The sequence below is a fragment of the Sminthopsis crassicaudata genome, chromosome X (genome assembly GCF_048593235.1).
Source record: "Sminthopsis crassicaudata isolate SCR6 chromosome X, ASM4859323v1, whole genome shotgun sequence".
Lineage (NCBI taxonomy): Eukaryota > Metazoa > Chordata > Mammalia > Dasyuromorphia > Dasyuridae > Sminthopsis > Sminthopsis crassicaudata.
In genome coordinates, this window is record NC_133623.1 from 16476139 (window position 1) to 16503098 (window position 26960).

The 26960-nt window shown below is 35.1% G+C and overlaps 1 protein-coding gene across 8 annotated transcripts in view; it reads right to left on the reverse strand.

Moving 5' to 3' along the window:
* Nucleotides 1–26960, reverse strand: part of LOC141548465 (protocadherin-11 X-linked-like) — a 571918-nt gene that overhangs the window by 481513 nt on the left and 63445 nt on the right. For all 8 annotated transcript variants that reach the window (XR_012483963.1, XM_074277360.1, XM_074277358.1 and 5 more), the window contains one exon: nt 11974–14460. Coding sequence is in view for 7 of the 8 variants with exons in the window: in XM_074277358.1 (XP_074133459.1) it covers nt 11974–14460 (2487 nt within the window). In the remaining variant the exon portion in view is untranslated. The remainder of the gene's footprint in view (nt 1–11973; nt 14461–26960) is intronic.

A 26960-nucleotide genomic window follows, 5' to 3' on the forward strand; every position in this document is an offset into this window, starting at 1 on the left:
GGCCTCCCAGAGCCATGAAAGTTGTGAATGCTCCATTAATGCTGATGACTCTAAGGCCACAAAGAAGCCTACTTTGTTACAAGGAGACAGGTGGTACAAGCAAGAGTGTTTTTAAACAAAGAACCCAGTAGCCACCGCAAGTAAACTCCTTGGGAAAGGCAAATATCAAGCTGAAATAGTCAGAAAGAGCATGCTAAATTTGACTGAAGAAAAAAAAAGATTTGGATTAAACTCTAATAGAATTTCTTTAGAAAGAATATTAAAAGAAAATTCAGGAACAAAGATTATTTGGGGGCTGATTACAAGTGTATGTGATCTGCCCAAATGATTTTTGAAGATGTTCATAAAAAGCAGCAAGTGATTCTTTCTCAAAGCCTTCAATAATCTTCACAGTGTGAGAGAGAAGTCATAAACTCATCTCTCTAGATATGGAAGGGATTTTAGAGATCCAAAGCCTCATCTTATAGAGGAGCAAACCAAGGCCCAGAGAGCTACTTACTAGTGACTGACACCAATTCTCAAGGTAGTCAGGAACAGAACCAAGAGTTGAATCCAGCTCAAAGCTCTTTCTGCTGTGTCATGTGGCCTTGATAAGATGGCAGGAGGAGGCCTCATAAGACATATTCCTACACCAGTGGAACTTGAGTTTGGGTCTCCTTTTTAATAGGATAATATTTCTGTGAGAACAGATATATCTTTGAATATGGGAATCGACTGATTTGGTAGGGAGAGAATAACTGCTCATGGGATTCTTTTTATGCTACTGACTTCGATACAATTCTAAGGACTTCAGCATCATTACATTTAAATTACATTTAAAAAACATTTCAATTTAAATCTATATTTTTGCCTGCAAAAGTAATATGTGATTTTTCTAAAACCCTATAGGCAAAATGAGATGGTGTCTGGGTAACGGTTGTATAAATCGGAGTATGGTCATTCCCAGTCTAAAGACCTGATTTGAATTCTAGATGGAGTACTTAAAGTCTCTGTGCCCTTAAGCAAGGCACTTCATTTCTTCAGCATTGTTTTTTACCCTCAAGGGGATTAGAGTAGATTACATCTAAATTTTTCTCCTCTTTCATTGCCCTTTTCCAAACCTAGAAAAAGCCACAAGTTTAATTACATGCTTTAAGACATACAAATTAAATTGTTGAATATAAAAAGATATATAATCTATAAACAAAGATACCAGCCAAATGTAGCCTCCAGGACTTGTCTCAGTGTGAATTATGTTGCTAGATTTTGGGCCTCAAGAGAAAGATTTATACACAAATGCATTTGGTTTTCTAGTCTCAGGGCTTAAAATTTGCAAGTGAGATTTCTTAATATTGCCCTAGCTTCAATTACAAAGCTGTAATCTTTGAATCAAGTTCAAACCAGTGAAATTTTAGTTTCTCTGTAGGAGATAATAATATGGCAGAAGTGACTGATTTGAAAAAGGTAAAATTAATAATACTTAGACATCGATTGGCATAGAGGGTGAAGGAGAGAAATTGTTGCCCTCCCTGGAGTATACAATGTGTTCACATTACACCTTCCTAGAACTCCATTGAGTTACTATTTCAATTCCTAAAGTTAAATTGTTCTTACCTGAAATTAATCACCCTTGCACATATACATCACAAACTAGCTTTCTTTACTTTCACCAAAATTAGATTGTTGGTCTTTAGTAAGATGACTTTTTTTTTCTCCAGAATGTAAATATTTCATGCAATTTTTAAAGTTTTAAAAGTAGAAAACAGATACATATATTTCCTTTTTTGAAGTAAAAAATGCTTAAAAATGCAATGCTAATTTTATGAAAATACTTCTATTACTACCAACATTATACAGAGGGGAAAAATAGAGCCCCCAAAATTAAGAGACCTGCAAAGCATATGAACAGACAATTTTTGGATGAAGAAATTGAAATTATTTCTAGTCACATGAAAAGATGCTCCAAATCATTATTGATCAGAGAAATGCAAATTAAGACAGCTCTGAGATACCACTACACATAGCTCAGATTGGTTAAGATGACAGGAAAAGATAATGATGAATATTGGAGGGAATGTGGGAAAACTGGGGCATTGATAATTGTTGGTGGAACTGTGAATACATCTAGCTATTCTGGAGAGCAATTTGGAACTGTGCTCAAAAAGTTATCAAACTGTGCGTATCCTTTGTTACAGCAGTGTTACTCCTGGTCTTATATCCCAAAGAGATCTTAAAGAAGGGAAAGAGACCCACATGTGCCAAAATGTTTGCGGCAGCCCTTTTTGTAGTGGCCAGAAACTGGAAACTAAGTGGATGGCCATCAGGAGAATGGCTGAATAAATTGTGGTATATGAAGGTTATGGAGTATTACTGTTCTGTAAGAAATGACCAGCAGGATGAATACAGAGAGGCCTGGAGAGACTTAGATGAACTGATGCTGAGTGAAGTGAGCAGAACCAGGAGATCATTATACACTTCAACAACAATACTGTATGAGGATATATTCTGATGGAAGGGTATATCTTCAACATAGAGAAGATCTAATTCAGTTCCAATTGATCAATGATGGACAGAATCAGCTACACCCAGAAAAGGAACACTGGGAAATGAGTGTAAACCACAACATAGCATTTACACTCTTTCTGTTATGTTTCCTTATTTATTGTACTGAGTCACCCTGCCTAGTTTTTGAAACTAAATAAATATCAAAGCAATGATGTTCATTGCATACAAGAATATATTACTATTACCATTTATTATTATTATTATTATAGCCTTTTTATAGTGCTGAGCTATACACTATGCTGAGCACTTTACAAACATTATTTCAACTGGTTCTCACAACAAGACTAGGAGGAAGTTGCTATGATTATCTCCGCAGAGGAAGAAACAAAGACAAACAGAGATTGTGTTTTGCCCAAAATCATGCACCTAGTAAATTTCTAAGGCAGGATTTGAATTTGAGTCTTCCTCTAAATTCAGGCCCAGTGTTCTATCCCTCTACATCTAGCTGTATCTGTTTCCTTCACAGCATTTCAGCATTTTTCTAGGAGGGGTATGACTTAGAGGTTATGAACTATTGATACTAACAACAATAACACAATCTAAATAGTTACTAAAGCCATGTAGGGTGTGTGTAAAACTATAAAGTTAAATTGGAATGGAGGATTCAAATATATGGGAATTTAGGGTTAGAAGCTTTCTGGTGAAGACCCTGAGAGGGAATCATTAGGTGAAAAGAGCCCCAGCTTCAGCTTCCTCTCTCACCTCAGCTGGAGGAGGATCTTTTAACTTTAGTGGACTGGAGGCCATGTACTTTTTCATCTGCCTCTTACTGGTGATTTCATGGAAGAGATTTTTTTTTGAAGAACTTTGGCACCAAGCAGATCAAAAATTGACAATTAAGTCCAAATGAGTTTCCTAAGGCACAGCAAAGTTAAACGCTTTACCAGTGATCATACTGCTGAAATAAAAATCAGAAGTAGGCTTTGAAGCCCAGTCTTCCTGACTATGATCCCAGTATGTAGCCCCCATGTCCCATTCCCCCACCCAATTTAAAAAATACCATCTATGAATTAGGCATTTTGACAATCTGTCCAAAGCACATATTAATCATACTTATCTATCCTGCACTGTCTTTTGCTGGTCCAACTTCATAGTCAATAAGTTTGAGAAAAGAATATGAAATAGGAAGTGAAGACAGCTCAGAGAGAATGGAAGTGTTAATGGTAACAATAATTAAAATACTTAAGTTTGTATAGATACTCCCATGAAGGAGGCCTAAATCTCTGCAAATTCAGACTCTTAAATTATTAATTGAGAGGAGTTTCCTTGTCCTAGTACAAAGCTGCAGCAAAGCTGTCCCTTCTACTGTGCCAATTAAATTGCTTTGCATACCATATTTACTCAATGACTATGGATTGAAGGAAAGAATGAATTTTTGAATACCTTATCTAGAAAGAACATTTGTCTAATTCATCATATGAACCAATAATTCTTTTATTTTGCACAGAAATTAGTTGTTCCGGACACTGGTTTATTGGCACTGTCATAATTGCGACCAATAACTTTCAATACTTTAACCCTCCCATTGTCTATTTGAAGCTTCATTTGTTATGTGTCATTCGATATTAATATAATGTTGATCCTTGATAAAAAAAAATGATACTGTGAATTTAAAGAATGACTTCAGAACAACAAACAAGTAGCCTCAAACTGTTCACGACTTCTATTTGGCAGGAAGAGAATATGGTCCAATGTAATCCAAATGTTTCAACTATGTCACAGGCAACTAGTAGTACCAAAAAGAAATAAGCTTTGACAAAGACAGAGTTTCAATTAGACATCTGTCTAGACTGCCTAGACCAGACATTCTTCTTTTAACAGCATAATAGTAACTTACTGATAGCAACCATGGATAAGATTCAAGACAGCTCAGGTCATACAAACACTAACATAGGCAAAACTTGTTGTAATGCCCAAAATGGTTCTTTCCTTTTTTGAATTTTCTTTCAAATTTTTTTTCTTTTTTCCTTTTACTATCATTAAGGCATTTTAACAGTAAAAATCTTTTGGTGGACTGAGTAGCTCACACTCGGATTTATCTTTCATCCATTCTCTAGTCCCAAAGCCAGGAAAACATATTTATATTTGGAAATTAAATCAACTCCTCTAGAGTAGTTGTGTAAGTTTTCATAGTCACTTACTAGAGAATGCTTCTCCAGCTTTCAGGTTTATAATTTATTTATACATTTTGCTCCTGCTATTATGTTGAAAAAGTTTCCTGAGGCCTGCCTAAATGGAAAGAACTGCGTGATATAGTGTATGGAAGAACAGTTTGGGAATCAAAAAGACCCAAGTTCAAATCTTGCTTGTACTAGCTCTGTGACCATAGGCAAATCATTGAACCTCTCAGTCTCCCAAGGAAACTCTCTAAGAGTTTAAATTATAAATTCTCTCAGTAGAGGAACATTCCACACCAGGAATTCATTATACTAATAAAAAAATCTACATGATATCAATAAAATTATTTTTTTATAACTAACCAAATGGATAAAATGATTTCTTTACTAATTTTTAAGTGATGGAATAGAAGTGTGGGATATTTTTGCAAGGAGACTTGTTCTCAGAGGAAATGTGTTCACAGCTAAGAATATCTGAAAGGGAATATTGTATTTCTTTTGTGGTAGAAATGGAGTAATTTGACTTTTTTTTTTGCAATCCTCATTCACATAAATCAAATCCCTGGCCTCCTAGCTGCTTCTCACATACAACATTCTATTGCCTATCAGTCTGTCCTTGCATAGGCTGTATCCAAGCTTAGAATGCACTCCCTTATCTTTACTTATTTAAATTCCTAATTTTCTGTTCAACTCAATTCAAATGTTGCTCCCTACATGAGCTCTTTCCTAATCTCTGCAAGTGTTCCATGCTTTCCCTGTAAAATGATCTGGCATTTACCATGTCCATGTTGTGTTTATTAGTACATGTGGTCTTTCTTGCTAATAGAATGGAAGCCCTTTGAAGACGGAAATGTGTTTTTTTTTGTCTTTGTATCCTAAGCACTTGTACTGTATGTAGCATGAAGTAGGTACTAATAAAAACTTGTTAACTGATTGGACAATTTAAAAAAGAGACATCATTCTAACTTAAACACAACTGCATGAATAAAAGCCTTCAGCCATGGCAAGATAATTCAAAGAAAAATAAAAATATGCAAGTATATAGGATATATATTTTACCAGTATAGATCCCAGTACATCTATGACTTACTAGGTAAATCCTATGGAGCTATCAGGGATGTGAACAGATTAAATGACTTGTCAAAAATTATATGGTTAATCATATGACTAATCCTATCAGAGACAGGATTGGAGACTCGGTCCTTCCTAACTACAAATATCAGTATTCCAGTCATTCAATAATGTTGCCACACAAAGATAATAAAATTAAAACCAAATTAAACAGAGCATATGGAAAAAAAATTCACTGTACTAATTGTCCTGATCAGTTTAACTTATACATGAGAATCCATTGGTTAGCTAGAATAGACCAGGGCAATCAACATCATTGTCAAAATACTTTTCTAGACATAAATTTTTGTTTTCTCCCACATGAAGTATGTCTTCTCTATTTTTTATTATTTTTTTTTCAAAAAATTGTACTTAAAATAAAATTTTAATGAATCATTAGAGAATGCTGTATTTAAAAGAAAGTTAAAAAGTTCCTTCCTTTCCATGTGCTAGGCCAATTGTGGGGAGAAACAATGGAGCAACTCCATTTTAGGGTCTACTCTGAGGATTTCATATGGAAAGAAAAATCATATATTTCCTTCCATGTAATAAAAGGAATGACCACCATATTTCATATTTCACACATAAATGAGGTCAGAATACTAGATAAGGCAGATATAGCACATATTTAAAATATTTTCCCAGCAGGACTCATTTTAATTGGAATCCAAGATGTATTTTTCCAGTTTTTATTTATGTACCTTAGAAATAATCCTATCAGAATAACTGAAATATATTGTAAGCAATTGCTCTTCTCTCTCCAAAAGACATCAGATTGAAAAGGACTTCAACAAGTATAAAACAATGTGAAAACAAGGTAATAAAGAAAATAGGATATGATACTGTCACTAGTTCCTTAAATTTTTGTTGTACCTATCCTAAGAATTTTAGACAGCCTTTACGGAAGCCCATTCCCCCCCAATCCATCAATGCAGATTTTATTCTTCTAAACCTTGAAGGTTACATAGATTTCATCCAACAGTTAGATAATGTTGGACTACTATTACTAAATTCTGATCAAGATAAATAGCTTCACACCAGATAAAACCCATTTCCATTTCAACAGGAGGTAAAATAATTGATGATTGTATAACACTTAAAAATATCAAGTCAAGTGTCAATACTGAATAATGCCAGTGGCTTTTCTGTTGTCCTGAGGACAAACACAGAGAGAGGCTATATCTCCAAGAAAGTGAAAATGTCAATGAACATTCCTTTCTTACAAAGGAATTTCCAACAAAAACATAGACAAAAGATAAAGGGCTAGGGGGGTAACTGTATGGCAGATTTTCAGGCCTGCCATTAGAAAACACTCCCTTTCTCCACAAAATATATATGACTCATTTTAATTTTTCTTATCATGAAGCAGACTATATTTGTGCTTTCTACATAGTTGTCAAGAACTAGAACCTTTAAGATTTAATTATGAACTTTGATCCTCATGGATAGGAGATGATTTCTCAATTTTCAAAGTAAATCTGTCAAGGTATGATTTAGACATTAACTACATTTGATGATCCCTGATTTTCACTATCTTTTCCTATGATCACAAAATTAATAATTATGATTTTTTTTAATCTAAGAGGGAATATTTTGAATGGGGCAGCTTTTGTAAGATGATACTTATATGAAGATATATTATATATATACCATAGCCAGAAAATTCTATTATTATTTGAAGTAATCATATCACAGAATTTGTGCTTGGTCAAAAGTATTCAAAAGCATTTTGTGGTCTTAATTTCCCAATATGGTCAACAGATATTTGTTTAACCTTGATGTTTGTTATTTATATTGAGTATATCATAGGCATGTAAAATATGATAAGGCATGAAATCTAGTGAAATTGTTTTGATACTTTATGGGAAATGATTCAAAAAGATACACACCAGACTGGCATGTATAAAAAGAACATGAGTTGCAAAGATGAGTGATCAAAGAATAAGAACATCATTCAGAAGAAATGTCAAAAAAAAGTTCTAAATATAAAAAGCAACATTCAAATTTAAACTTTGAGGTTTCACTTCACATCCATCAAATTGGCAAAGATGATAAAAGACAAAATAAAAGAATTCTGGATGGGACCTAGAAAAGTATATTAATAGTCTATTGCTAGAGATGTGAATTGGTATAATAGTTCCAGAAAATAATGTTCAATTATTTCATCGGATCTGTTGATATATTTCAATCCAAAGATCCCATTATTGGGCATAAGCCCCAAGAAGGTCAAAGTCAGAAAGGCCCTCAATATTCATAGCAACACTTTCAATGTTAAGAAAAAAGTGGAAACGAAAGAGAAGAAAATTTTAAAAAGAAAAATGATAGAAGCAAAACAAGCCTTGCCTTCTCAACTCAATTTTTTAATCATGTGAAGAACAGTCTGAAGAAGGAATCAATTGATTTTCTTTATACTTAGTGCTGATCCTCTATTCATATTATTATTGTAAGTAGATTTAATTGTCATAATAATATATGTGGATAATCTGAATTCTGATGGGGTATGTCTTTTCCACTGGGTTCAAAATTTAGTAGCCAATGTAAAGTTTGTATACACAGGCATTTTACTAAGTACATTGCTGATATGGAATAATAGCCTTTTTACATACAAAGACCTTTGTCTATCAAAAATATATAGTAGTTAGCAGCTAGATGAAACAGTGGATAGAGCAACAGCCCTGAACTGAAAAGGACCTGAGTTCAAATCTGGTCTCAGACACTTTACACTTCCTAGCTGTGTGACCCTGGGCAAGTCTCCTAACCCCAACTGCCTCAGCAAAAAAAAAAAAAAAAAAATGTATAATTGTTTCTTGTATCCACAGGACTGCTCCTATGGTGCAATTTAAGGTATAGCTTAACATTATGGCTTGCCATTATTCTTCCATAATCAGTGTTATAATACAGACTAAAGACATCGTATTTGTAATTGCTTTTGGGTTTCTTGCCTTCTCATTGGGTAGAGAAGAGATTGTAGGTTAGATAATCTGGAGCTAAAAACAAAATAAAATTGATTGAAAAATAATATGGACTAAGTTTTCTACATTCAATCACTCAACAAACATTCATTAAACATCTCTTATGTGGCAGATGCTGTTGCTATAAGGACAAAAATGAAAGTTGTACTTTCAAGAAGCTTCTTGGGGAGGCAATAAGTAAATACATAAATACAATATTTGGAAGATATATACCAAATATACACAAGGTACTAGGAGAGTATACTAGATAGAGTTGATCAAGAAATCTGGTGTTTGAGGAAATTAGAGATTTAAAGGAAAATGGAGGTTCTAAGAAATGGAGGAGATGAAGTACTGCTTTCCAGTCACGAAGGAAAACTTGTACAAAAGCACAAAGAAAATAGTGTTATAATGTGGAGCAAAACAAGAAGACCAGTTGGGCTGATCTATAAAATGTGTGAATGGGAAGAATGTTTAACATGCATTAATTTGTATCCAGAACTAGAAGGGTTTTAAATGCAGAGGGAAAGTGGAACGTTAAAGGTCATTCTGATGTTGGGAAGTTGGGTGATTGGAAGGATTGTCCAGTCTTGGGCAGAAATAGGGAAGTTCTGAGAATGAATGAGTTTGAGTGAAAAGATGATTTTAGCATTTGTCTTACTGAGTCACAGACATAGATGGGATATCCATTTTTAACTAAAGAGTTCGATTAGGCTGCATATATAGATCTGGGAGTCACTGACATTAAAATGGCATTAGGACAAGAAGAGCTGATGTGATCACCAAGTGATAGAATGTAGAGAGAAGAAAAAAGAGGGCCCAAAGTAGAACTTGTAGGCATACCCACAGTTAATGGGTATGAGCTCTTAGCACAGGACCAGGCATATAGTAGGTACTTAATAAAATTCTTGACTTGACTTGGAAGAAGTATGAAGATCCAGGGAAGGAGACTGAAAACGACCAGCACAACCAAAAGAAAGTAGTGTTATGAAAACCTAGAGAGAAAAGAATACCTAAAAGAAGGTGATTAAATAGTGTCAAATGTTTTAAAAAGAGCTCAAAAAGGATAAATATTGAGAAAAGCAATCTAGCAATCTTTGACTTTGGATAGAAGTTTAAACTGAGGAGTGAGATCAGAAGACAGATTTCAGAAGGTTAAGAAGAGTAAGAGGAGAGGAGGTAGTGGAATTCTGTAGTCAGCTTTTTCAAGGAAACTGAATGAGAAAGGGAGGGGGAAATAGACTTGACAGTCATGGTGAGTTTTAAGGAGAGATTTTTAAGGGTGAGAAAGATTTAGATGTGTTTGCAGGCATTTTATACAGCATCAAAAATAGCAAAATAAGTGAATTTCTCTCATCTTTTTCTTTTAGTTAAAAATATTTTCACCTGGGAATCACTTTCAGAGGTTAAGAAAAATGTAAAAAAAAAAAAACAAGACTAAAAATACTAGCTTCTTTGTAACTAACTTATCCATTTTCTGAATGACGCTTCTCATAGAATACAAACCAATCTTTTTTTACATAGACATTTTTATATATGTGCTGCAAGGTCTTTTAAAGTCTCTTAAAAGTAAAAAATATACAAAGGTGTACATGACAACCTTGATGTCCCACCATAATTTTCTGTTGAAAAAAAGTCATTAGGAAAAAATAACTTAGAGATAAGAATTGGAAAATAAGAGAGAGCTGATGCTCTCAAACATAGAGAAAGAACATAGACTCACTACACATGGTGTTCAAACCTGTGAAAATAATATTTTCCCTTTACGTTTTCTCAGGCAAAAACGACCTGAAGTTCCAGTTGCCTTTTCTTATCTCAGCAGACCTACTCTAAAAAAAGAAGTCCTAGAATTGCAATAAGAATTCACACTATAGCAAATATTTCTGACCATTATGTGATTGACAAAGGGAATTTCACCTTGTGTTACAGTTGGATCATACATATTATCTGAAATGAAAGTTTTCAAACTCATCAGTGACCCATTTTTGTAATTTCTTCCAGCTTGATGACAAACTGGCTCAATGTGTCTTTAACTTCAGAGAAGAGGAAATTTGTTCCTACTTTTAAATGCTCTTATCAGATACAGTTTTTCAAAGCTTTTCTGTACCACTTGTGATAGAGAGACTGGAATTGTTTGTTAGATTCATTATAGCTAAACACAAGGAAAGAAAAGCACAGCTTAAAGTGTGGCTTCCACTGGAGGGAACAAAACGTATCAAAGAATTATGTGCCTTGGCTTCATTAAGAAAACAATCAAAGAAATGGAAACAACTGAACTCATTTGTGAATGCTGATGCCTAATATAAAGCAACTTTGACATATTTCTTCTCAAATGCAGATAGATAAGGCTATATAAGAACTTTTGGAAGCTCTCTTTAATTAATTCCCTAGATTTGATATTCATTGATAATCAATGTTGCCACACTCATTCGTCCTACTTTCCCTTCCACATATCATATACAACACAATTTGCTTCAAAAAAAATCGTACTGAAGAAGGGCTCTTAAAGGATACTGGCTATTTCTCATCAATACACAAATGCTAAGAAGAATATCTAGAAATACTTCTCATTTACACATTTTACTCTGCTATAAAAATAAAGGCAAAGTATAATACATTTCTACATTTCTCTGCATTTCTCTTTCTACTCTCATTTTCACCATATTGTGTGACTTAGAAACGATTTCCATGAGCCAAAGTAAGAGAATGAGTTTCTGCTCTGAAAATGGCACTCTCATTTCTTTGTGGGGGGAGGGGGGAAATATCTTGCTTACTTTTGAAAGACACTTAGGTAGTATGGCTTTGTCCAAGTGAAGGCTGCAATTCCATGCTCCATTAGCATTATAAGTTACTTATTAGGTCCTGAAACACTTTATTGCTCTGTATCTGGTCTTGATAACATATTTCTATGCATCTCATAGAGTTTAGGACAATGCCATAACCCCCCCCCCTTTTTTTTTTTTAACAAATTATGCAACGATATTCTACATTAACACAGGAAGTACCATACTGCCATCTACAGACAGGAGTGTCCCTAATAGAATCATTCAACATTCAAAATTTCCCCCTAGCTCATAGTTAATTCTGATTCTTTATATCTAATATCAGTTCAACATAATCAATAAGTTGCAATACTTGAGAGTAGAGCTGTTTATATTTTAAGGCTAGACAATCTTACAATACTTTAAAGTCAAAACAGCTTTTAAAAAAGTGAAGGAAAATGCCAAATTCCTCTAGGAACTTGGGGTTACCTGTCGGGGATGAATGGTGGCTGTAGTCTTGATGGTTCCTTGACAGCTGCAGTCAGAAATGCTGTATGGATCTGAGCTGCTAGAGGAACATTTGGAAAGAGAGTCACAACCCAGCACAAAAGTGTTGTCCACAGGCAGCACCTGGATGCCATGGTGCTTTGAGTGCATCGGAGTCTCAGGCTCAATATGGAAGGCTGGCTGAGGAGATGTAGCTTTGTAGTGTTGGGCCAAATCAGGACCATCAGGCTTAAAAGTAGAAGAATGGGTACCCCAGTTGTACTTCTCCATGGTATCTTGATCAATATCAATGACAACATCTAAGGAGGTAGAGGCCTCTTCCTCCTCATTTTCTAGCTCCTCAGTCCCAGATTCGCCAAAGGAGACGAGGTTAAGGATGACATTATTAGGTCCACTATTGTTGCTTGTGCTAATTGTTATTGTCTCGCTGTTTTCTGGATTTGGAGTAGCCCATTCTGAATTCTGCTTTCTTGCCCCTTTGAGGCGCGGAAATCGGCGGCACCGTAGAAGAGCAGCAATGACGATGGTCAGAACAGCAGTCATGGAACCAGAAATGATAGCAATGATGTACTTGATATAGTCGCTGCTTGAAGTGCTTGCAACATCAGTCTTTGCAACTTTACGGGTCACTGATCTTCCCCGAGTTCTGCGTAGCAGTTCATCGACGAAAGTAGAATTGTACAGAGAATCATTCACAAATAGGTTTAAGAGTATTTTGCTATTCATAGAGTCAGGTTGTCCTAAGTCCCTAGCTTTGATCAACAGCTTGTGTAAACCTTGGTCTGCAGGAACAAATCTAGATTTCAGGGTTATGTTCCCTGATGCTCCTTCCATTTCAAACAATTTCTTTTTGTTTCCCTCTTCAATGTGGTAACGGATTTCGGCATTCATGCCAGTGTCCTCATCAATAGCCATTACTACGTACAGAAGTGTGCCAATTTCAGTAGCTAATGGCACAAACTCAAAAGTGTAGTTGGTAGGAGGGAAGATGAAAACCGGTTTGTTGTCATTAATATCTACTACGTTGATGGTCACCTTGGCAGATGAAGAGCGTGGCACTCTTCCTCCATCTGTGGCCATTACTATGAAAGTGTAAGACTCTTGTTTCTCTCTATCAAAAGATATATTAGGTCGGATGACTCCATTTATTGAATCAATGATGAAGCTACCATTGTTATTTAGAATGGTGAGAGTGATAACTCCATTTTCTCCAGCATCAGGATCAGTTATGGTGATGAGTCCCACTGTGCCATGTTTGGGCAGGTTTTCTGGGACATAGAAGTTGTATTCACTGTGGGTGAAAGTAGGGCTGTTGTCATTTTGATCAAGGACTGTTACAGTCACTGTAGCACTGGACTGCAGGCGAGGCACCCCATTGTCCCTTGCAGTGACTGTGAAGGTATATTTATCTTTCGTTTCTCTATCCAGTTGTTCCACTGCTGTCAGAATGCCTGTACGATTATCCAGGCTAAAAGCAGAGGGAGGTTCACCAGCTAACAGGTAAGTGATCTCTCCATTCTTTCCAGTGTCTGCATCAGTTGCGCTGATTTTTGTCAGTTGAGCGCCAGGAGCATTGTTCTCTGGGACAGAAATCCCTATGCTAGACTGGCTGAAGATGGGTGTATTGTCATTTTCATCTCTGACTTTGATGAAAACAGAAGTTGTACAATTCAAAGGAGGTTTGCCAGCATCTGAAGCCAACAATTTTACTTCATATTCTTTTGTAGTCTCATAGTCTAGGAAAGAGGAAGTCTCCATCAGGAATTGATTTTCAAAAACTGGCCTTAATCTGAAAGGAACATCATTCTCTGTGAAACAGGTCACTCTACCATTACGGTCAGCATCTTTGTCTATTAGTGTAATTAGGGCAATTTTAGTGTTGAGTGAAGCATTTTCTGACAAAAATACAGTCCCGTTGGTCGTCTCGATGATGAATCTGACGTCAATTACCGGGGGGTTGTCATTGACATCTGTGACATTGACTACTACCATGGCCCTAGCTGGCATTGGACCTCCATCGGTTGCTACAATCATCAACTTATGAACAGGTGCCTGCTCCCTGTCCAAGGGCTCCTTGACGGTAATGAGGCCAGTGGTATTGTTGAGACTGAAAAGCTTTCTAGCAAGCTGGTTCATCAGATTGCTGAAGAAGTACTGGATCTGTGCATTTGCACCCACATCAGCATCAGTGGCATGGAGCTGATAGACTGAAGAGCCCACAGGAGCATTTTCAGGGATGGCAACTTCAACCTCTGTCTCCCGAAAGATGGGACGATTGTCATTCATGTCAATCACAGAAACTTGCAAAATGGCTGTGCTGGATCTTGGAGGTGACCCACCATCTTCAACTTTCAATTTCATCACATACATATCTTTCTCCTCCCGATCCAGCATCTTTTGGACAATTAGTTGGGGCCATTTTTCTCCCTCAGGTGTTTCAATGACATCAAGTCCAAAAATATCTAAACCCTAGAAAATACAAATACATGAAGATTTTTATTATACAATTAGGTTTTAAGAGTCCCAATATAATTCCAGTAGACCATATACTCAAGCAAATGGTATTAACAAGATTATCACAAATTCAGTTTCATGTGATGAATCAAGCAATCAAAAAGAAGTTATAATTAATTTAATTAAAATGTTCTACCATAATTCTTTGTTCTCTATGACTGTCATTACCATTAAAAATATCATGCAAAATATGTAAGCATTTTGTTGTAGGCCAATAAAATTTTTAATTAAAATATCTTGTAGGTTAATTTGTCAACTAAAACATATTCATCAAAACCCACTTTGTTAAAAGCGCCATACTGGCAAGAATTTCGAGACAATTCCTATAAACCCTCAAGAGCACTTTGTTGCCTCTCATACTTTCACCTTTTTTATAAATACATTTGTATTTCATCTTTCCTCTGACTATATTGTTAAGGATATAGGACATAGGGACTATGCCATAATTACCTTTAGTTTGTAGCCTAGGGCCTCAAATATAGTATGTACTCAATAAATGTTTGCTTAATAAATTGATGGAATACCAAGATTTTCAGTCTTTTCCCACCCCTAATCAATCTGGTACCACCACAGAATTTTTAACATGGAAAGGCTCTTTGATGTCATAAGTCCAAGTCTTCCAGATTACACATAAGAAAAGATTTTATGACTTGCTAGCTAGTGGTAGGATCAGAGCCAGAACCCCCAGGTATGTTTCAAAAAATCTTTCCTAAAGTCACAGAGTACATTTCTGATTATTTAAACATATAATCTTTGATACAACACAATATATCTACTTGATTCTGTACATCGCATAATCTGGATAAAATATATAAAGAGGATTCTAGAAAGATGGGAAAGGAGGTCAAGCAGTTCCTCCACAAACAAAACAGAATAGTACCTCACGGTGAACAAAGACCAGTAAAAAGCAAAAAAAAAAAAAAAAAAAAAAAAGATTGGGGGAATAATGGGGAGTCTTCCTGGAACAACCTGAGAAGTCCCAAAGAAAGATTCCAGGAACCAAGGTTTAACCTGTGTTAAGTGTAAACACATCCAGGCAAGCTCCACAGAAACAATACAATAATACACAAATTAAAGAAATTGTCCTGAAGTGTTAGAACAAGAAGAGAAAGTAGAAGTGGAAAAAAATCCACTGATCATCACCTAAAAGGGATCCTTTGAGGAAAACCTACAGGCATATCAAAGCCAAATTTTGAAACACCCAACTGTAGGAGAAAAGTGTGTCAGCCAGTATGTGGCAGAAGTGACGCTTTGGTCTAAGTCACAGGCTGACTCTATTTACAATATCATGCTAATGAAAGCATTGAGGGCAGAAAATGACTATAGAGGAGAATGTAAAAGGGATAAATCATACAAAGTTTAATTTGCAGCAAGTTTAGAATAAGCACAAGAATCCTAAGGAGGAGCTCTGAAAAGTCAAATGTCTTGGGTCAGTAAATATTCCCTCTCAATGCCTACTGGGTCATGATTTTAAAAGTTATAAGAAAAGGTCACTTATTTACAGGAGACTGAATTTGACTTTGAAGATTGCAATGGGCCAAGTGTGAAATGAAGACAGGAGATGAGAAAGACACTTTGAGAGATTTTTGAAATGAGTGATTTATTATTCTGAATATTTTTTAAAATTCTCCAGTGTTCATTTGTGGTAATAAAAGACAAATCCTGACATGGCAACAAAACCCAGATATTAATCTGTAATTTGTGAATTAATCCTACAAACAATTCATCTATGATTAATTCATAATACTGTTATGCCAGGATTTCACATGAGATACTGCAAGATGATAATTCAAATGGAGACATGAATTCTTCAGTAAGTGTTAGAATGGCTAACTTTATTCTGATTATTTTCTATATCATTATCTGTATTCTTCAATGCATCAGTAGTCCACACCTTCTTGAATCTCTTGCTATATGTAGCTCTTTGGTGGCATTAATACAGAGTTCCAAATAGGTGATAGAACTCAATTGTGCTTTAAACATTTAAACAGAATCATTTTTATGCCCTGATGAAAGTATTGGATATTTATTATGAAACTAAAAGCGATGCTACCCAAACATAAAACCCCCAGCTTTGCTTTCTTTCTCTTTTTGAATTTTGCATACAAGCTAAAGGTTGTATATTGATTATTATGGCATTACCTCATAAAGTAAAATAAGCACTCTACACAAATTTTTATACATATAAACTAATCTCCAATTAGCATAACTTTAAATGCAATAAATAACAGGAGGCAAGGTTTCCCCTTAAATGCTGCTTAGAAATCTGCCTTAGGAGCATTCCTGATATAGGGCAAATGATAAATTTACCAAACTGAGAGATTCTATTGAAAAATGAATTTTTAGAATTTTCATCACTAAAACACTAAAATAATGTTTCAGTTGTCATTTTAAGTTATCATAATTTTTTTTTGTTTTTATGCTCTCTTCATAGAACTCTATGAATCTACTTAAACTTTGTGGCTATTGTTTGTTTTCAGCCATGAGAACCGTTTGTAAACACTTTTGGGGTTTTCTTGGCAAAGATGCTAGAGTTGTTGACCATTTCCTTCTCCAGCTCATTTTACAGGTGAGGAAACAAGCAAACACAATTAAATGACTTGCCCAGGGTTACAAAGCTAGTAAGAGTGTGAGGCTAGATTTGAACTTAGGAAGATGAAGCCCAATACTCTATATACTGCAGAACTACCTACCTGCCCCATACAGCCTTAAGAGGGTTTATATGATACAATTGAATAAATACACAAAATGCAAAGTCCCAATCCCAGGATTGGGATCTCATATGTCACCTGAGATGCCCTACACCTAAACAGAAATCCCCTCTATGGAACATCAGACACATGATCCTCTACATTTCATCTAAAGGATCCCATTGAAGAGAAACCCATTGTCTTCACTTTTTTAAAAAGTTTTTCCTTCTCAGAGGGAGCCTAAATCTACCTCTCTGAAACTTCCTCTCATAGATCCTAATGTTCCCCTCTGAGGTAAGATTAGGTGAGGATTGGAAAAATTTCCTAAAAAAAATTTTCAGTAAAGACAATATAATAGCTCTCTCTCTCTCTCTCTCTTTTTTTTTTACTACTGCTGATTATTCCATCAGATTTATACTGTTTTTAATCAGAATAACTGTTACATTTCTTACTAATTATTATTTTACTAATTTTAAATTAAGTTACTAATTATTAATTACCCAAAGCTGAATAACTAAGTATGATAATCAGGCATAAGATGACACTGTGTGAGATAATGCAAAATGATAGAGAACTAGTAGAAATCTTGCCTTTGGTTATAACCTGGCACTGTGTTTTGAGGCAAAAACTGGAACCATATAATTAAGGCACAGAAGGCAATCAATTCAAAAGTGTCAAGATTTGCTCATAGCATCAGCTCTAAGTTTACTTCCTTTTTTGGGAAGTCTTAGGGACTGTATTTCATTTTACTCATTCATATGTGTTGCTAAATTTCTTCTAAATATTTATTTAAAAGTAGTTTTGAACTGTCAGCTAAAGGCAAAGTTAACATTTTTAAATGTGAAAAATCCACTTATATTGACATTAGTGGCCCTTAGCTGGTGTAGTGGATAGAGCACCAACCCTGAAGTCAATAGGACCTGAGTTCAAATCTAGTCTCAGACACTTAACACTTCCTAGCTGTGTGACCCTGGGAAAGTCACCTCACCCCAACTGTCTCAGCAAGGGAAAAAAACATTATTAGAGATCTACTTACCCATGTACTCTCAAAAACATTAATAAATTGGTTAGCATCCCTAGTTCTTATAGGATTATCCTGATACTGAGACTACTTTGTGTCAATTTTCAGTCAAGATATCAGTGATCTGATAATATGGACAACTAATTTTGGGTCAAGGTTTTAAGAAACTGTGATTTAGGCACACAGACTTACTCCACCTATGTAGATCTCAATCTGTCTATGTCTCAGTTTTGGGGACTTTTGCCAGGAGTAGGTGTATTTTTCATTAAAGGCTTGCAACCACTTCACTAAGGACATCCTAGAAGTATCACTTAGCACAGTTTTACAGATAAGGAAACTGAAGTTTAGGAATGTAGAATGATTAGCCCATGCATAGCCAGCTAATAAGTACTAGAGACAGGAGATGAACTCAGATCTTCAAGATGTAAAACCTAATACTCAATCTGGTCTGTCATATGGCATCACTAAGACATGTGGAAAAATTGTCATTTAGTGTAAAACTTGCCTTTTTTCATTTTTTTTCCTTTCAACAGATGTCTACTAATGGAAAAAGTAACCATGTTCTTATAGCAAATCCTAAGCTACTTAAAAGTGAACTAGAATCCAATTTTAGTTATTTTAACAAATTGCAATTATAGTCTATGCATTATTTGCAAACAGATGACCCCTTTTTAAACTAGTGTCAATGATAACCATTCAATTTACAGCCATGTCAAAATTCTATGGTATTCCAAAGGATGGCTAACTTCTCATATCGGATTGATATCATCAACCAAAACTATGTAGCTACAATGAAAGACACATTTACACTTGGAATTTTCAAGGAATACAACTGAAATTCCCAGAAATATACAGATATATTTCTGGTCTGGTATATTTAGAGCTAGATGGATATAGACCTATTAGCTAGACTTTCTCTCTCCCCAAAATTTCTCCATGGCCATGATGTCTGAAATTTCCAACTGATTCATTCATTTATGTTAAACATTAAAAGTTATTAAAATGAAAAGGTTAGGTGGATAACACATTAAACTTTTACTGGCCATTAAGGCATACTTAAGCTTGAAATAACCTATAAGAACATGAGCTTGCCCTATAAGCTCAGGGACAAAAAGGGACCAGCCATGGAGTTTTGATGGGATAATTGGAGGAAGATAGCAAAGCAAGGGATAGGCCCAGAGCATGGAGAGTGGCCCAGTGATAAGTAAGGATACTAAGGCAAGAAAAACAGATATGAAAGAGCAAATCTAAGCATAACCTACTTCAGGATAACACCTCCTAAAAAGACATTATGACATTGTCTGCCACAAAGTTGCTTGCCTCATTTACTCTTGAGACAAAAAAAGAAAAAAAAACATTTTTAAAGAAATAGTGAGGACAGAATATGTTCTACTAAGGAAAAGAGAGGATATGGGGGAAACACTGTAGCAAATACTACTTAGTTATGCTCAAGAAGCAATAAATGCTCTTAAACTAAACAACTCTAACTAAACTACTCATCTACAGCTAGAGTTCAGACTATACTCTCCAAAAGCACATTTACTTTAATAAAATTTTTAAAAAATATTTGTACTAGAAAAGGCTTTGGGGATGATTTATTTTTCAATGTCTTAAACTGTGGTTTGTGACCACATATATAGGACCTCATGTGGGGGTCATGAAATTATGATTTATTATCAGTAAATGTTTGATTTATATACCTATATACTCTGTGTCATGTAAAAATTTTTCAGATGAAAAGGGATCACAAGTAGAAAAAGTTTAAAAAGCCCTGATCTAATCTCCCTCATTTTATAGACAAGAAAATCATGGCCTAGTGAGGTTAAACTATCAATATGTTTCATGATTATTCAATATTTGGAGAAGAACTGTGTAAATAACAGTTTTCACATAAACCTTGAAATGGGCTTTCTGTCTCTGTTTCCTTTACATCTGAAAGAAAATGTAATTTGTAAATCTACAAACTATCTGTTTACTATGTGTTATTTGTATCATGTAAAGTCACTTGACTTGAAAAATAGGATTTTGAAATGTTCATATACAGCAGATAAAGTAATTACCAGTGCCAGATTTGGACAATTTCTTCTGTTTCAGAGAATGATGACTCTTAAAGAAATATGCCAACTAATAGAAGGTTATTCAATTGATCTTTTTTATACTGAGACAAGTCTTTTTTTAGCTTTTTACTTTAATTTAAAAAAATATGTGAAATTGTACAGATTATAAAACCTATGAGTAGACAGGAAAGCTGCAGCAAAACACATATTTTCAAGTAAATTACTATTTTATCACTTAAACTGTCCAAGAGGTTGGAATAAATATTGTCTATCAGCAAAATGGAAAATTATGCAAAAAAGAGAAAATTTTGCACAAAGGTACTAGTACAGTTGTAGATATATTAAAATTGTGGTGAGTATCCAAGACAGTTGAATATAATGAATTGAATGGCTACCCAAGGCTGATCCTCCTTTCTAAATGAAGCTCTTATAAAGGCAATCGAACTCATGACTCCACCAAGTGGTCTACATCAGGATTAGCAAAGATGTGCGTTTCTTATAACTCATCCTCTCGTTTGAGGGAAGAAGAGGAAGGAAATGAGGACTACTACAATCCATACTTTAAGATCCAGTGATAAATAGAATTTGCAAGTCCTTGCTAGAACATATAGGGGCAGACACTGCTTACTAGCCAAAGTGTTCCTGGGAAGTACACTTCAGGTATAAAGTACCCAGTTAACCACTAGTTTCAAACCATCCACCATTTCATGCATGAATGTTGACTTTTAAGTAACTTAATATCACCAAATAGATTAATTCATGTAGAATTTGACCTATTTAATCTTGCTTTTCTAGAGCATGCTGACAAACACTAACTTTTATATGCGGACAGCACATTTACAAAACCAATAAAGGTACCTATATCCTTCACTCAAATGCATACATGGGCTTAAAAAGAAAAATAAATCTTTCTTTAGACCATAAGAACTCCATCTTTCACATAGATTCCACATGCTGATGGCAGTATTTATGATTTCTGATAGCTGAAGTACATAGATCTCATTTCTAGCAAAGGGTCAGGAAAATTTATGGAATGTGAAATAATTTCTTATAATGCAAGTTTTTTTTTGTTCGTTTTTAATCTCCTTCGTGAGTTCAGATTTACAGATGAGCTTTGGAATGATAAGCCTGGGGCAAAAATTACTAAAATAGGTAAGATGATAAGGCCTTCTGAGACCTTTGTTCTTTGTAGGGATTTGGAGAATCCAGGAGGAGAAAGCTTGTGTTGAATATTGAATTCTCAAGAGAAATATTTCAAATTTTGAAAAAAAAGAAAAAGATATGTTTCATCAAATAAAAAGCTATCTTTTAAAATATATTGTTCTAGGAAAGAAATAGCTGAGCCACCTTACTAAACCTTTAACATTTTTGACATATGCATGTGTAAGACACCACTTTGGTGCTGATCAGGAGGTACTAAATAACCCCGCACTTCCAGAGCTATAAATCTAGTACTGTTGCCCAGAAGAAGCATATAGTGCCAGTAAGTACTAAAAATAGTTCCAGAGAGATTGGATTCTAAAACTGATTAAATAAAGGCTGTTTACTGTGTTGTTCAGAGAATGCTGGGGAAAGACCAAAAATTTATTTCTCTGCTTTTCCACTGCTTAATTTGTCAAAAACCAACCCAATTTTTTTCATTTTCTGTTTTATCTACTATCCCTGACTGATATACATCTGGGCCTAAGAAATGGAAGAAAAAGTATCCAGATGATAAACTATTTTCCTCTATCTCAAGAATATGACTACTTTCAAAGACTGCAGCAAAAAGAAGGGGAAAAATGATTCTCAGCGGAAATTTAGAGAGTGCTCCAGTAAATTACACTAAGTATTTATCATATTACTCATTAACATCTAGAGGTTAGCAACATATTGTAAAAATCTCTAACGGGATGTAGTGATACGACTTCCAACTCTATCATTCAAAAGAAATTGTTCTCTCCAGAGGTACCAATGATTTTAATTACCAAATTTGATGGCCTTTTCTTAGTCCTCAGCATACTTAGTCTACTTCATTTGACACTGTTAACCACTTTCTCTTTGTTGGATATTCTCTACTCCCTCAAATTTTGTGACACTATTCTTCCCTGATTTGCCCCCTACTCATCAGACTGCTCTTTCCCTGCTTCCTTTACTGATTCACTGTTCATAATATGCCCTCCAATTAGGGGTGTTTTCCAAGGCTGTTTCCAGGTCCTCTCCTCTTTCTTGGTCACTTTATTAACATCCTTGGATAAATCCAGCCCCAGTCCATCTCAAGTTTCAACGTCATGTCATTGTCTGTTGGACTTTCCAATTTGGATGCTCCAGATGTCTCAAATTAAAACTATCCCAAACAGAATTCATTATCTTTCCTCCAAACCCCAAACTTCTTCAAATTTTCCTTATTTCTGTCCATGGCACCACCTTTTTTTCCCATCCCTCAATTTTATAACATTAGACTAATCTTGAACAGAAGTGTCAGATTTTCTGCCAGCACTTCAGAGTACAATGATAAGTAGATTAAAATGTCATTAGGAAATGTTTAGGATAATAAATAAAATACAATAAAACATAAGAAATGTTCATTTGTGATTTTCTAAGGCTATATGATGGCTGGCAAGGATCCCTTTCTATTTGAGATGAACATCACTAATCCTCAAGTCCTCACTTTCCATCATCCCATTTGTATTACCAATTGCCAAATCATGCCATTTTAATCTCCAATATATCTATCACCTCTGGCCCAGTTTCTCTACCCAGAGTTACCTCTTGAGTTTAAGACTTCCTCACTATTTTCCTTACAATATTGCAGCACCTCTTCTGATCTCTCTGTTAAATTTTCTTTTTTTTATTATAGTTTTTATTTACCAGATATATTGTTAAATTTTCATTGTGAGCATTTATATTTCAGTAACTGTCAAACCTACAAATCAGGGCTTGATTTATAGATTTTTAATAGGTTAGACGTAATAAAAGGAAGACAAAAATGTTCAATTATAGATATATAGTAAAAGTGCATCATGACTACATTTGTTTTTCAGGAGATTGGGTTGATAAGCATTTACCAGCACACTACTGGCTCGAAAGGACTTTAAAGTTCATGAAGTCTAACCCCTTCCTTTTAGAGATGAAGAAACTTAGGCCCAGAGGGATTAGTTGACTTTAGCAGGGGCATATAGCTAGTAAACATCAGAGGTGAGATTCAATTCCAGTTCCTTCTGACTCTAAGTTTATTACTCTACCACACTAATAAATTCCAGGGGGCCCTCCTTCCTCTTAGATTAAAGAAAAAATTCTCTGCTTATTTTCTGACGTTCCTTATAGCCTAGCTAGCCCTTGACTATCTTTTCCACCTTATGAGACATCATACCTCCTCTAAAATGAGAATTGTACTTGGGCAATCCCAACTGCCTTTCTCTGAACTCCAAACACCCAACACTTCCTCTTCCATTTCCTGTTTTCTAGCTCCATACCCTTGCACTAGCTACCCCCAGTGCCTGGAATGCACCTCTCCTCATCTCTGCCTCACAGAAAGTCTTTATTCTTTCAAGGTGCGGCTAAGGTACCACCTTCTATATCATCTTTCCTCATTCCCTCAGCCTTCAACTGCTCTTACCCTCTTTCTCACACTACCTTGAATTTATTTGTATTATTCTATTTGTATTTATTTAATATATACTTTATATGCATTTGTCTTTCCATTACAAGGTAAGCTACTTGAGGAAAATGATTGTTTCATTCTTTGCATTTTTATCCCCAACACTGAACACAGTGTCTGACACAAAAGAGGTGTTTAATAAGTGTTCATTGATTGATCCTTTGACCAGTTAGTATAACAACCAAGCAGGGCCCTAAATAGATAAAAAAAAACTGTACCTCCCCCCCTATTTACAGAGTGAGGGAACTACAGGTGTGAAACATTACATAGACTATTAGACTCAGCTAACATGTTGGTTAGGTTTTCTAATAATCTTTTCCCCCTCTTTCTTTTATGGCTCTATGTTATATAAGGGCTGTCTAAAATTATGTTAATTTTTTTAAAAAGAATTTAAGACAAATTCATCAATATCATGTGATACTTTAAACTGTGCATTATCTCTACAATATGTGTTCTAGCACACACATAAAGTATGATTAAAGGAAAAAAAATTCTAGTAAGCTGGTCTGGGCCCTAATCCTAGCATTATTCTTGCTGTGGACTCTTTTAACCAATTTCTCTGTTTATGTCAATGTTTCCAAGTTTGAAAATTGGATGATACTCCTACCTATACCTATCTCAGTGGAATACTATTCAGCAAATATCAGAAATCATGATTGTTTTGCCACAACCTAGTGAAGATAAGTAGGGATAAGATTGATTGAGTACCATCACTGAGGCAAAGAGAGTGGACTAACCCACACAAAGATAAATCAAAAGTATGAGAAGCTATAAAATGTCAAAAGAACTAGAGGAAGACCTTCTGTGTGAGAACATTGGCACATATTGCCAAGGATGAGGTATGGATGAAGGATGATTTTCACAGATTCAGGGGATGTTTTTATAAAATAAATCATATATCTACTAATCTGAGGATTCTTAAAGTTTTTCTCTGGTAGAACCCACTTTGGCTGTTGTCTGGTAAAGCCCATGGATCCCTTCTAAGAATATTGTCCTTAATTACATCAAAGAAAATATATGGAAAGCAATTGTATTAAATTTCATTTATCAAAATATTTTAAAAAACCTAAAGTCAAAGGCTTCAGGTTAATAAACCCTCTGCTAGAATAATGGAGAATGAGTGCATTAAAAAAAAACTTTTATTGCCTTAATTGCCTTATTGTATTTTTCTGAATTTTTTCTAAGTCATATGCGTTTATAAGCTTAATTTGGTGATTTAATAATAGTTTTAATGGAATTTTTAAAAATAGTTCTATAAAGGAAAACCTGGAAATAAGAGATTATGCCTAATTTCATATGAGAGACAGCACTTTTTAAACCTTAAATAAATCTGTAAATTGCTAGCATTATTATCTACTTGTGCTGCATAGCACCTAGACTACTGCTACCTAGAAGCAGATGCTTAATACATGTTTATAATGATGTAGAGGCCATCAATAGATTAGCATAAAGTCTTTCCTCAGACTTCATACTGGAATTTGCTTTCTTGAATATAAATGATAACCACTTACTACTGTCTCCTCACTTTTAGCAAGAGCCAACTCTATTTTATACAGGAAGAAAATTTAGCCAGTCTAAAGGTACAAAAATAATAATAAAAAAAGATGTCTCATAAAGAATACAGATTTATTAATTTTTGTGATTTTCTCATAGAAAACCAGAAGAAATCACTGAATGCAGTTTAAAGAAATGAAATAAGGGAGCTGTTAGGCTGTTAGAACTGAGATCATCTTGAGTATTTCTTATTATTTTCCTTATTATGCTCTTAGGTACTGATTAACTTTAACAGCTACCCAGAAGAAATGTCCAACCACACATTGCATACTAATATGCATATTAGTGTACTCTTTGTCTGTGCTTTCTCATTTTTGCTATCCTCATAGTCTATAAATGTTTTATTGGAGAGGAAAAGCTCAACATATATAGTGTTTAAATAGGAGACTGAGAAATAGATTATATGTAATTCTCTTTTGTTCCTGGGATCCCAAAGGACCTGCTTCTCAAATTCTGGCATAGATTATAAATGTCCAGGGATTTCCAAGGCTCTGGCTTGTTTTACTTGGAATCAGATAAGTCTCAAAAACATTAGCATTAATTCCTGATTGGGTGCCATCATGGTAGAAACCAAGACTTCAACTTGATGAGCTTAGAAAATGCAGAGCATCATCTTGCTTTTCCATCTTCTTGTAGCTAAGTCATTGGTTGATTAAATGTTAGACAATGGCTAATCAGGATAGGCATGGTCTCCGTAATCTCTACTTAGAAGTGTTCTTTCAAGGTAGTTATAGAAAACCTTCCTGAAATTGATCAATTCAGAATAGCTCATTAAAATCCAGTTCTTAAAATAGCCCAGCAACTATCCTCTGGTATAATTACTATGTCCAGCAATTTGTAACTTCTTTGTATTGCAGGTCTTTAGGAGCCAACCATAAATCATGGATGAAAGCTTCAATAACATCCAACACTAGGTTGGAGTCAATGAGTGACCCATCAGCAAATATAACCTTTGTCTATGGTGTAAGAAGCAGTCCTGAACTAATTTTGTCCCAAAGTCCTTGGCCACATATATATGTGTGTGTGTGTGTGTGTGTGTGTGTGTGTGTGTGTGTGTATGGTATATTCATCTGTCTGCACATACTTTTGGCCTGGAACTAGGCCAGAAAGGTAATTGTCTTTAATTATTGAATATAAAGGATCACAACAAGGTTGGGTTGCAGAGGAGGGGGAGAAAAGTTAGTAGGTGAGGTCAGGGCAGGTAGCTGACTGCAAAAGTTCATTATGCTTAGATTTAGGGCAGACAACAAAATTCAAGATAATTGGAAGCAGAAAGTCAGGCTGAAAGACAGAAGGCTGGCCTAGTGGGCAATATGGAGCTCCAGTCCTGAAGAGAACTGGATCCCTCCTGCACATGTCTCACTGAAAAACCCGAAAGAACTTTTTTTTCTTCAGAATTCCAGAGCTACTCAGGTGGCTTCACCCTCTCAGTCAAACTTTCTGGTGATTAAAGGGGCCTGACATATGTGCTCTGGCTATATGTGCTCTGGCTT